At 34.6% G+C, this 13,906-nt stretch overlaps 1 protein-coding gene across 9 annotated transcripts in view; it reads left to right on the top strand.

Annotated features, from left to right (window-relative positions):
- Positions 1–13,906, top strand: part of LOC106033676 (protein unc-13 homolog A-like) — a 59,275-nt gene that overhangs the window by 20,111 nt on the left and 25,258 nt on the right. Inside the window, exon 7 of one of the 9 annotated variants that reach the window (XM_048060195.2) lies at positions 25–3,525. The exons of the other annotated variants lie outside the window; for them this stretch is intronic. Coding sequence (XP_047916152.1) covers positions 25–76 — 52 coding nt within the window. The 3' untranslated portion in view covers positions 77–3,525. Of the gene's footprint in view, positions 1–24; positions 3,526–13,906 lie in introns of those variants that run through there. 9 annotated transcript variants of the gene reach the window in all.

Genomic DNA, 13,906 nt, shown 5'->3' with positions numbered 1-13,906 from the left:
AAGCAAATTTCTTTTGTATAAAAGGAACATTTCATCAGAACTGGAAGCCACTCTTTATATTCATCCTTGTTTCTAAAACCCCTGCTGCTTATAGCCATGAGGATGTTCTCATCTCCTGTTTTCCATCTCTTCTGGAACTGTGTTTTGTTGGAAGAGTCTCTCTTGAACAGTGTTCTGAATGGGAAAATAAGAAACACTACTTGTTCACTTCATTACTTTTCTGCCTGTTTAGTGAATTAAATAGGTTTAGGGATGAAAAGTCTAATTTTCATCCTACTCTCAGCTAATCACTGTTCTCCCCATGTTGTTCCCCTCCTGAGTCATGATAACAGTTTGTCTAGTCATTGAATTAACTAGACTGGAAAACTTTTGTGGATTAAAATGAAGCATGTCAGATTAGTTTCCATTCAGGTCAGCTTTGTGGTCCATTTAACTTGGCAGATGCTCAAATATTTTGTTGTATCATGAAGGAAGAGCAGGAGTGAGCGGAGGCAGTCCTACCTTATTCTAGCTTTGTGTTAGTGGATTGACAATCTAAATAATGAGATGCATACTGAAGCATGGGAGAGAAAGCTTTTCACAGAGCTCTGAAAAATTGAACTCCATCTTGTAGCAGGAGTCTTTAGATGATGCAAGTAGCAGTAAGACTTTCTTTAACATGATTTTCTAGTTTATGATTCACAAGCAATGTACTGCTTGTGTGATACTTAATGTGCACAAGGCATTAAAGAAATTAAAACTGACGAACAGGAAAAACAAGCAATATTTCTAAGAGTGTCAAATGGGACAGCAAAGTTGACAGAGCAGTCGTATATAATATTCCTCATCAACAGTAATCAAGTTCAATGTGACTAAGCTTTGAGAACTTTTCAGTAGTATTAAAAATGCAGAAACTTGCACTGTTCACTGTCAGATAAGAGTTGATAAAAATTGTTAAATAATTATGTATTCTCTGAAGGTATAATATGTACACACTTAAATGATCCTTTCATTTGAATTTCAATGACCTATAGTAAGAAAGGCCTAGAGCCTATAGCTTCAACACAAACTGACTAAAAAATGAGTTTGCAAAAAGATCAAGCTCATCAATGCAGTCAGCCAGTATATATTATATATGTGGTACTACAGCATTTTTGGCTTTTGTGATCATTTCTGTTTGTTTACTTTCAAGTTCTTGCAGGATATTAGAAGAGAATTACAACTGCTTCCTTAGGTTGAGAGCTGTCAGAAAAGTATAGGGAAATAGTTCTTGAATTATTAAACATGTGAACGGTCATTAGCATATTGTCAGATCTGACATCTCTCTTTGCTCAGAGGCTCAGATCTCTGTTGAGATTAAGCTTAAAAAAAAAAATCATCTATAGACTTAGATTAGACATTAGGAAGAAATTCTTCTCTGTAAGAGTAGTGACCTGATGGAACTGGTTGCCCAAAGAAGTTGTGGATGCCCCCACCCCTGGAAGGTGTTCAAAGCCAGGTTGGATAGGGCCTTGCCCAACCTTTGGTTGGCATCCCTGCCTCTGGTGGAGGGTTGGAACCAGACGATCTTTAAAGTCCCTTACAACCCAAGCCATTCTATGATCTTGATTATGGAATTCTTTCCTTAGTCTTTTTGTCCCAGATAATTTTCTTGAATTGAAATGAACTTTTGTATTATTAATTTAAGAGGGTTACCAATAAATTACAGGATAAAATTTTAAAATTGAAAACATTTCCATCTAATTATAGGCATTTTTAAAGTGCCTCTATAAATTGATAGTGCCATTTAAAATGACTTTCTGGAGACACTTCACTTAACTGGATCAATAGAAAGGAAAATACTCATGATAGAAACCAATCCATTAATCAATAGATTATTATCAATAGATCAGTCTCAGAATAATTGTCTTGTAAAATTATGAAACTACTGTTTGAAACAAAATTGTGCTAAAAAGTATATTAAAGAAAAATATTAAGCATCAGAAGGTAAGCTTTTATGTCCCATTTTCAAAAGAATTTACTCAGCTTTTGAAAATGTTACCCTCAAAATCTTATTTAAAATGTTTGCTAGATTTTAAAAATACCAATTAAAAATATTAGACAATGTTAATGCAGTGGTCAACAGTTAACCAGATAAACAAAAGTACTATGCAGGGGCCTTTTAATCACAGTAGAAATAAAGGGGAGAATTGCTGCATACAAAACTATGATAGACCAATGTATAGGATTATCATTTTAAAACATTAGATTTGATTTTAATTTTAACAGCAACATAAAGATTTTTTTTTCAAATAGATGAAAATTAAAAAAAAAAAAAACTTAAATGTGATAAATTGAATCTTTAACTTTCAGGGTGTTTCAAAGATTAAGAAACTTTTTACAGCCTCCTAAAAATAGAATTCATCTTCCCTATTTTTCTATATAAAGAGAAACAAACATTTGCTAAGGTCTAAATTCACTTGAAGTGATCACTTGTCCAGTAATATGTTTAATTATACAGGCCCACATGAAAGGAAATTAAAATGATAGACAAGCAGAAAATTCTTATAAACCGTGCAAATTTCCACCTCTAGGCTACACGTCAGTAATTCCTGAAACTAAAATCATGTTTCCAGTATGTACCCATAGCTGTTTAAGCTGATAATGTCTGTTCATGTATGTTTGTTTTCTCCTGTTACTGTTCACTGACAGTTTTTCCCTCAAAGTTATAACACAGAATAGCTGAGAATAACTTGAAGGGATGCAAGACATGGACTCCTGATGGCTCTTGAACAGGAGACCATTTATTGCCATTTTTCACCACTACATATACTTTCCCCGTAGCCCCACGTGCTGTCCACGCGCCCAAATCTGTCATGCAATTGGTTAGAGACCCTCAGACAAGCGCCTTGAGCCAGCCAGCAATTGGCCACTGCCCAAAGCTCATCTTTAACACTGTAGCCAATTTACTTTATCTCGACCTTGCTCAAGTTTTTGGTTCTACCGCTGTTTTCCTCATTATCTCTAACTCAGGGACGTGTGAAACAGCACAAATCTCCCTGCGAATTCCTTTCCCACAATAACTGATCTTCCATGATGCATGATTGTTTCTTTTCATGTTTACTGTGAAAAAGAAGTAAAGTCAAAAAATATTTTTAGCTGGTATATGTGAATCTTTGCAGTACATACGAGGAGAGAATTAGTTTGTCATATCTTCTAGTTCACACAGATAGCATGGTATACAGGTATTTTTATGAAAACTATTTTTTTCTCATTTCTATTGTTTCTAGCATGATGAGATTTGTGGACTACTTAGCATGTGTTGTTTTATAATATTCTACACTATTTCCCGTGGCAGAAACAGTTTTTTTTAGTCTTTTATTCTAAATGCAAATAACTTTTCTGAGTATTGAGTAATAATGTTTTTTTTTCACTTTTAATCAATGGGATGATAGGAGAAGAAACGTGACTTGCAATTGTTCTTTGATTTTATGTTCTACTAGAGCTGTTTTATTTTTTCTATAGATAAGTTTAAATCATGAAATACTTCTGTGTTCCAAAGGCAAGGTAAGATAGCTGTTTACTTCAAGCTCCCACTGACTTCTCCTAGGTATGAACTTTACATATATTGAAGAGCATTCTTCTGAGCAGTTTGTCTGCTTTAGGTAGCTGCTTTCTGCTTGAGTTATAGAAATCATTGTGGATAGAAAGGGATTCTGCATTAGGTGAAGCTTCATTTAGCTTCATAGAACAGTCATTTAAAACTCCAAAAGAAAAAGAACGTTCATCATTTATTTTATTACAGCAAGGTAGATCTTTTCAATAAGAGAAAATTGTTGTAACAGTGGCTTACACTTGATATAAACTTAAGCTTTTCTGGATAGTAGTGTAGTGCTGAGAGCTCATTCCATTGTTCCCCAGGCTTAATTCTCATCTGTCACTCAAGTTAACACACTCATTGATGATCTTTTTCTGCTCTGTTGCCCTTGTAGACTTCAGCTCCGCTCTCCTGCTTTTTCTCAAATGTTTCTCCTTCGGATCTGTTGTTGCTTAGAACTATTGCTCTTGAGTAAAAGTTCTTTCAAAAACTACTTTTAAAAAGCCTGCTTAAGAAAAAAAAATCTTTTTATAAAGAACATTGCAGTAGCTATCCACAGTAGAAAAAGTATGATCAATGTTTAAATTACAGCTGGAGAATACTAAGCACCATAAAGATAGGGAATTTGAAGTTTAAGAGATTATGGGTTTTGTAAGATGCCTCTACTTAAGTTTTACAACTACGTTAACTTTAAATTTGGTAATAACTGTATGTGTTAAAAGATTTTGAATGGAAAACTAACAATGAAAAAAATTAATTATAAAGAGCAATGTGTAGAGAAAACATTGTACTTGACAAATTGACAAAATGGGCATAAGGAATTGAACAAATAGTGAGGGCAGATCCAGGCTTAAGACAGGACAACTCAGTACAAGACTGAGTGTGTAGATAAATGGGTCCATAGTCAGGCAGAGCTGTATCTGAGCTAGAGGTTGTCACTTGTGCAGCATAACCAGAGGCAGGAAGTAGAGGCCCAGCTCTGATCTTAAATGGATTTGTGGGGTTTAAGGAGTGCCTGGAGAGGCCCCAGGTGTGGCTAGTATATGAAAGTCTATTTGTTTATTCAGGGTCCTGGCAGAGACACCAAATTTCAATTGCAAATTACTGATGTAGATTTTTTAAATTATTATTGATGATAAATTGATTAAATTGAATTATTATTTTAATATCCAAATTATTTCTCATTTGAAAAAATAGAGTTTATGTACATTGTGTTTCTCTAAGGACATACATTCTGTTGCAGAGCTGTGAAGGAATTAATCTGACAAATTTCTTGGTAGTTCTGCTTGGGATGCTCTGAAGATCTCTATGGAAATAGGGCTTTGTATTTTGGGTAACTGGTTTAATACAACACAGTTTTTAAAAAGAGATTTTTCAGATCATTCCTGGTTTTCAACATAATTGTGTATTCTAATCTATCAATGAGATAACCATGGAGAAGTTACTACTAGGAGAAGAGGTGGTATCTAACTCTCACAGAAGATAGAGCAAAGTTTGATTTCCTGAGGTATGCAAACCAACCTATAAAACTTAATTATAAAATAGGTTATGCAATTGTGAAATGTAAATATCTTTGTCACATGGCAGAGGTTATTATTAGCTTCCAATATTATTCCCTATAACCATATTGTTTTGCTTGTCCTATAAACCACTGTTTAACTTTTTAAAATCTTTTCGTGTGTCTGTTTTGCTTGTGATTATAGGAAATGTTTTGATGACTTTTTTTGCATCCTATGATGGCCTGTTATTGAGCTTTAATTGACTTCATTATTACTATTTATGGCTTTGTATTACCTGTTATGGTGAAAACCTTTCACAATAAATGACAAATCATTCTGACTTCCCCTGAAATTCTATGTAATAACATTATTCACAAAGAATTCATTAGATGTTGGTGTGAATGGAATAGGGAAGTCATTAAGAACTTTGTTTCTTGGTTCTAGATTAATTAAGGTCTATGCATTCTTCATTTTTTTGTTTGTTTTGTTTTCATGTAGCTATAACAATTTACTGTTATGCATCTGTAATTACCAAAAGGTTTGCATTCTTCGAAGCTTAACACACTTACACTTTAGTTAAATTACTACTTTTATATAAGTAGGTAGCCTTGTCAGCTTCTGGGAAATGGTTTATCTAATTAATGCTCATAGATGTGTGCAAATGAAGTGTATTCAATCTCTGTGCAAGTATTCCCTTTGAAACTACTAAAACAAAAATGTAAAAGAAAAGCTGTTCAGTTTATAGAATAGCTGAAATAGCCAAGTCAGGTATCTATTCTTGTTCAGACAAATTCCCATTGTCAACTCCCCATCCTCTCCCCCTCCCCCAAAAAAATCAAAACAACACACAGCCAATTTCAGGTAGAGAGGCTCAAGAGATCTACAGAAAGACCTATATAACAGAGGGAGAAAAGAGTTCCTGTGGGAAGAGGAGAAAATGTTTAATTAGGCTACTAGTGCTGTGCCATATTTCATCTTTAAAATGCTTCCTCAAAAGAAACCAATACAGTCACATACAACGTAGGCTTTACTAGAAATCACTAGAAATAATTTGCAAATATCACTTGCATTGTGATGGCTTGGTTACAAACCCTTGGCTAGAATTATGATTGGCATAAAATGAAAAAAGTTATTTATTATGAACTTCATATTACATTTTTTCCTTATGTGATTGATTACCTATCTGTAAAGATTTTCAAACGGGATTTCTAGTATTGATGTGATTTTTCTAGCATTGTCCATTGAATAGTAATTATTGATACATGACTAAAACTGAACATGTTGTCTTCCTGAACTCATGTAAGTAGATTCAAATAGTCTGAAATAGTAAAATCATCTGCCTTGGACACGCTTCCTTTTCTGTCTTGGATATCAAGATTTGAAGTCAGAAAATGTGTATAAGCACATGATGTAGAGAGATGGCAACAGCTTTTACTTCAGGCTGCAACAATTGCTGAAGGGCAAGGAAAATACTGATCACATAATCTCTATCTCTAGTATCTGCATTTAAGTTTGAACTAAAACCCAACTGCTTTCCACAGTGTAGTTCTGTTCAAAGACTACTTAAATATGAGTAGATTAGGATACTAATTTCCAACATAGATGAATATACATGCATTTTATTTCATTTTTTTCCACTGCTTTAAGGTAAAGATATACAGCAGTATACAGCAGTATTAAGCTAAACATGTTTATATACAGCAGTAGAGCCTTCTCTGTTACTGCTTGATTGTTGCAAATCACAATGAACGGAAGTGAAAACAGGAACAGCATTAAATTCACAAAGCAAACCCCAGAGTTTTTTTTGTTGATTATGAGTATTGTTTTTTGTTTTTTGTTTTTTTTTTTTTTTCTGCAAAAGGTATGGATTATTATTGTTCTTAGTATCATTCCGCTCTGGAAAAAAGTGTTCAAGGAAAAATGTTTACTGAATAAATAATGTGTATTAATGATTCATTTAGCCTGTGAAGCAGAGGCCTATTCTTACAGTTGCTTATTGCACTGCACAATTCACGTTATTCAAGACTATCTACAACATGGAAAAAAAAGTTATTTCTTTGCCAGTCATGTCTGTAGATGCAGATTTTTATACTGAAACATAAATAATTAAACTGTGCTCTATATTCAGAAAAGCAGAAATGTATGGATGAAGAAGCATTTGAGCAACTGAACTAGATCTATAGGCATGACTGCAAATGAACTGTAAGTGGAAAAAATATATGGTATATAGCCTTTCCATTATTTAATTTAACTATAAATAATTGTCTAGCATGCTAACACCATCTTAATTAAATCTACTGAAAGGCAACATTAAAATACTTCATTAATATTCAGCTAGTTAAAACTGCTGTTAAAACATAAAAAATATGTTTCAAATATATTCTTAGAACATTTCAAACCATGACTTATCTATCACAATTTATTTTATTTAATAAAAATATGGTTAAGGAATTCTTTGCCTTAAACAGGATGACCTCAGTATAGCATAATAACTTTCAGAAATAATGGGCCATTTTTGCTACCAAAATTGCTTTAGTGTATGAAGGAATTTTCTGTAAGGAAAGGCTTCAACATTTCAGTGCAGGAAACATATCTCTGTTTTGTAACAGAGTCAAGACGGATTAGAAGCCGGTACTTCACAGGACAGCAAAACAGTGTCTTTCTAGTGTCTTATTTGGACCAACATGTGTTTCTTTGTGTCACCTGGTGTTGTAAATCAGTTGCTGTGCTAATTGCATGTGCTTTTATTCTGATAAATATCTTGCACTTGGGAGACAATGTAACTATTGCAGCACTTAAGAGAGGATTTCTGTCTTGTATCCCTGTATTCATCAGAAAAGCTAGTAGGCTACTTGGTAAAATGTTGATTTACTGTCTGATATGCTTTGCCAGAGAAGAAGTGGGGGGGGGGGGGGGGGGGGGGCAGTCTTCAAAGCTACTTTCCTGTAGCAATGTACAGGAAAATATTGGCACTATACTAAGTATACTAAGATTGAAATCACAAAATATATTTTCCACCTATCTGAATGACAGCTTGTTGTCCAGTTCTAGTCTAGTCCAGTTCACAGCTTTGAGTGGGTGGGCTGCATTAAACACAGCAGAGCTAGCCAGTTGAAAGTGATTATCCTCCTATATTTAGCACTGTTGTGGCCTCACCTTGATTTTTGTGTGTAGTTCTGGGCTCCATGATATAAAAGGATATGAAGATACCTGAATGCAGTCAGAGGAGGCAACAAAGCTGATAAAAGGGCTGGAAGGCATGTCCTATGAGAAGAGGCTGAGAACACTTGTTTTGGCTAGTTGGAAAAAAAGGAGGCTCAGAGGTGACCTTGTTGCTCTGTATTCCTTTCTGATGAGGCAGAAGGGGGAGAGAGGGTGCTGATCTCTTCTCTCTGGTAACCAATGATAGGACACACAGACATGGCACAAAGCTGTACCAGGGAGGTTCAGATGGGATATGGGGGGAGGGGGGGGTGGTGGCGATAAATAAATAAATAAATAACTTTGAGGGTGGTCAAACATTGGAACAAGCTTCTTAGGGAGGTGGTTGATGCCCCATCTGTCAGTGTTCAAGAGGCATTTTGATAATATCTTCAGTAACACATTTTAACTTTTGTTTAGCCCTGAAGTGGTCAGGCAGTTAGACTTCATGATATTTGAAGGTCCCTTCCAACTAAACTATTATGATTCATCCACTTTAGCACTAGGCCCTCCTTTGCAGTTGTTCTTCAGAATAACATTTAACGTAATTGAATCATTTCCTCCAGCATAATCAAAAAAAAAAAAAAAAAAAGCCACAGTTTTGTAAACTAAACCTTGTAAGAAATGTGTGTATCCATGTTTGAGAAACGGAGTTCATCAAACAAAAAGAAAACTCCATGATGCTGAATCCAAAATATATTTAATCATTCAAAGTCAAAACATCTGAAGTAACTTAAAAGAATTAAGAATTTCTGTACTTGAGGGGTTTAGTACTGAAGAATTTTGTGGTTGTCTCAGAAGTATAATAAATTGTTGCATACCTTTGGCTGTCTCTGTAAACCCTGTCCGATGTTTGTTCTCAGTCTGAATACAAGCCTTTATATAAAACATCTTGCCTTTGTGTGTGTGCATGTGTGTTAGCTTCTGCACTGGTGGATTTCTAACTATTGAAGATTGACAAAAAGATAACCTTTCAGTACTTCGCTGTCAAAGTGGAATAGAAAAGCTCTATCGTACTGTAGACTTGTGCCCTGGAGACTGTTTAGTTTGTCACAGCGTGTAAATGGTAGCATAAATGAAGCTATTTCACAGCACATCTAACAATAGGTCTTGAATGACAACTTGCATTATTCCTCTTCTTATTTTTGCATTGTGACGGGATGACGAAACTAATATCATAATTCAGGCTGCTTCAGCTCTAAAACACTTAAAACTTTCTTTTCTCTGTTCCTCTATCAGTTCCCACTTAATTCTTTTTAACTGCAATTTCATAATAAACAAATATTGTCAGTTCATCCCTTTTCTGGCTGCTGTCCTGTTCACATATAGAAACTAACTTTTTTGTTGTGCTCACATAGTTTTTCTGTCTTCCATTTAGGTCAACGTCAATATTTATTTCACCTAGCATTTCAAAAAACTGATCTCTCACAGCACTATGTTCAGGGCTGACATCTGCAGTAATGCTGCCGCCTGTCTTGAGGCCTGTGAGAGGTGTTTGAATGGTACGCTAATGGGTCTTACTCAAAAGAAGTCAGTAAAACAAGTACACTACAATTATGTTGATGCAAACGTAAAAATCAAGACAAATTTAATTTATGCTCTAACTTCACAGTGTACCAAATCAATGACTTTGTCAATTACATTAATTTAAGAATTTATCTCCCTGCTCCAATAACCACTTTCAGCTACTCCAACTATCTTACTACCTTTTTATCTGTAACGATGCACATATTTTTGGGGTCATATTGTAAGTCAGAACATAGAAATAATGTAACTGGAATGTAATTGTTGAAATAAGTTGTGAGTTCCTCAATCAGTTGTACTGCAGATGGCAACAATCCATAAACATATAGTCTTAGGGGTGAAATCACACTAAGGAGAAGAAAGTAATTCCCTGCAACTAATAGTTAAAAGAAGTAGTTAATTATCTCCAGGAAGAGGAGGGTTAACTAGGCTGCAGTTATTGACAGGGTATCTTTAGCAGCTGTGCAGAAAAAGGACTGTGGCTTAAAGGTATTTCTAAAAGGCAAAGCAAGAACAAACATCTTCAGGAAAATGCGAAGGTCAACATAAATGTGAATGATGCCTATGAAAATCTTAGGAAGAAGTGGAGGAAATATTTGGACTTGGAAAAAAATGTGAGTTTTACTATGGGGGATAAATGCATATCTAGATGTTTCACTCTAGAAGATAATCAAAACACGTAGAACTTGTATAGAGTTTAAGTTCTTAATGATTACGTAAGTAACATGAAAAACAATGTGGGAAGAAAACCACTAAGCACTTAAATCTGTTTGCTGGTTTTGATTTTTTGTTTTTCATGTGTTTAGTAAATATTTTGGTCTGAATATTATTATTGTACTTTTTTAACTTAGGCAGGTACACGAGGTGATCTCAAAATCAGAAAATAATTTCATTAGCTCAAAAAATATTACTTTCAAAATACAAGCTGAGAGGAAATCTAGCACCTTATCCCAAAGAAATTAAGGTTTCACAGTTGTAGATTTAAGACGAACAAAAAACACCAAGAACCTAGAACTGTAAATGTGAATTATTGTAAGTGAAAGCAGTTGAAATATATGTGATGTGGACAGATAAGCAAAGATGATAAAGCTTCTAAAACGTGTAAGTAGAGATGATAAGAAAGCAAATGTGAAAGAAAATAGCGTAAGAAGGTTGAAAATTAAACTTTGCTGTAGAAATGAGTGGTTGGCCCATGAGTGTGGTTTTTTTTTTTTATTACTTTCTGCTTTAGTGTTTGGAAACTAAACTTTGAAGTGCAACTTGAACACCTGCAAATAATAACTTGTGCAAGGGTATATTTAATACTACAGGAGAGGTATCATGGAGCAAATTCTGACTTCTGTTGTCACTGAGATATGCAAATATGCATATATATATATATATGAAATAGGTAGTGCTAAATTGCATGAATCTGTGAGAATTAAAAAAAAAAAGTCTAACTGTGGAAAGCCTAGCTCTCTTCTTAATTCTCCTTTAGGGTTGTGGGTTTTTTTGGTCATTTATGTCCTCTTAACATTTTATAGCTAAGACACATGTGTACTGCCTAGTATTCTTCCTAGTGTTTTTACGAAACTGGGTCTCATTACATAGCTTTTTAATGTTATACCAATTCTTTTATCTGTACTTTATAACTGAGTGACATGAGTTAAAATTAAATTACAGCTTTGTAGCATGATAATTCTTAAGTCTGGGATCTCATTTTTACAATTCCAAGTTTCAGATAAACTTTTCAAAATGAACAGTGTTCTCTTCTACTAAGTAGGAGAGTTGCTCTGAAAAGTGGTGATACAAGGCACTTTGTTTTCAGCTGCAAACTGTTTCAATGCAATCTGCTCCAGATAATCACCTGGCAGGTGCCATAACAAGGGCAAGTTTATAGTAGCCCAGGTGTATGTAATATTATAAAACACCAAGTTGGGCCAGTGTGCAGAACTCTGGTAGCAACTTCCCTAGATAGTTCTGGATAGTTCTCTAGATGAGCTTCACTGCACCCAACAGATGTGTAAATCCTCCCTCAAAAGTTTCAAGTACCTTATGGACTTATTATATGCTTCCCAAGGTACATTCATATGTACATTTTTCAGAAACTATAGCTTTAATACTTGAAAAGTATTATTTTTTTTCTCTCTTGTGTATGCTAAAAGATGCTGAAGCTGTTCATCTTTACATATTCTTTTCCACCCTCCCTCTGAACCACAAAGGAATGGGGAAGTAAACTACAAATGACAACAAGCATCTATATATTCCGTATTCTTACAGGAATGACTAGTATAAGTTGCTTTTCAGAAAGTTATTTCAAGGAAGTAAAACAAATATAAACAATTTTGGGGTAGCATGCTTTCAAGATAGAGCTGTGCTTGACCAGTCCGTTAGAGATTGATTTAAGCAGAATGTGTTAATTCCAGCATGAGTGTTGGTAGTGGGGAGTATAAATTGCTGAATAATAAGTGCTTCATAATATATGTTTTTGAGGAGGAAAAAATAAAGTGTAATCATTTCAAAACTTTTTTTCTACAGTTTATTTCAGGTTATAGTCAGAGCTGATGAAAGCAACATTAATGATAAATATTTAGAAATCAATGCAAGTGTTCTAGACTGTATATTGCAAACAAATAAGCATTCAGAAGATGTAACTATTTGTATGTGGCCACATTGCAACCGCTATGTAATTAATTGCTTTTCAACAGTCTGTAGTGAGATTTAATTTTACAAGAAGTGCCATGAAAATGTCATTTGTCTTTGAAATAGTGGACCAATTTTAATGTGTTTGGGCAAAAAAATTGATAGGCAAAGCATCTGTTAAATGGAAGTGTCAGTGTAATATTTGTGCTCTATTAAAAATCCTTAGCTTTTGATAAAACTGTGAACAGCCTTCATGTTTATCTAGCCTGTGCATATATGTCGTCTTATGGTAAATTAACTTTAACAAGACTGGTTATTTACGTTCATATGACAGGGAGATCAGAAGGCCCGACAAGTTTGACGCACAGTGCATCAAAACTTTGACCTGGGCTACATGCTCATTTTATTGTATCTGAGTATTTCTGGGCTTCTCATTATGAGACTTCTCTATTTTTTAATTCTTAGCATTGTGAGCTACAAGAGGTTGACCAGTAACTTCTCAGAAACCACGGTATGTTGTAGGAACAGTGTCAGAATTAGTATGAATTTTAGGCACTCTTTTACAAGCATTTGTCTTGTTTGTTACCAAGCTTTTTGGTTGGTCTACCAGGGAAATTAATGATCTTTTAATTATTAGCTACGACTCCGTTATTTTCTGATTTAATGCTTATGCAAAGGTCTCCTAATCTGGTGTTACTCTGTTCTTTGTCTCAAAAAAAAAAAAAAAAAAGCAATGTATTTGCCTGGAAAAAAATATGTTCTTTATACCTAGTTCAGTTGGCAGTACAGATATCTCCGCAACAGTATCTGGTAGTCTTTGTTACTCAGAATTCCTGTAAACTGCTTGCCACTTTGAGGCTTTATTTATTGCTGAGAAGCTGTTTCCTGACAGGTACTAGTTAGTTTTAATGAATCTGAATAGAAATTTAACAACCATTTGTTGTCTAAACTAGACCAGTAACTGTGATAGCAAGTAGCAGACAGGTAGAAAGCTGCTTCTGTCCTGTCTATGCTGAGTTTTCACACAAAACATCTACATTGGAATAAGGAGGAGTGTTGAACACTCTGCCTTAGATGTCTGCAGTGCTGAGCAGACTGATCACAGACCAATGACTTTCTAAAAGTTATCCAGGCTAACTAAATGCTTTTGTCTGACTTTGTACGCTATCCCTCAGAACGTAAGAATGCTCTTGACCCTGCTTACTGTCAGTTAAGGCAGAGAAAACTGTTTTAATCGGTTTCTTCTGAATCAACATTGATAATCAATTCTTCATCTGACCTTGAAGTTAATTACCTTAAAAATTCCTGAGGTTAATTATTGCCTTATATTTCCCATCTAAATAACAGCAATGAGATGGAATGGACTAATTTCTAATATCACTTGGATGTTTTACATAATATTTTAAAAAAAAAAAAAAGGCAAGTAGGAAAAAGGCTGAACCTGCAAATATGCAGCCCCAAAGATAAGAGCAAGGGAAGACAAACCTCTTCATGCTTCACTTGC

Source organism: Anser cygnoides, chromosome 11 (genome assembly GCF_040182565.1).
Source record: "Anser cygnoides isolate HZ-2024a breed goose chromosome 11, Taihu_goose_T2T_genome, whole genome shotgun sequence".
NCBI lineage: Eukaryota > Metazoa > Chordata > Aves > Anseriformes > Anatidae > Anser > Anser cygnoides.
Note: the sequence above shows the minus strand (reverse complement) of the source record. Positions and strands in the feature narration are given on the sequence as shown.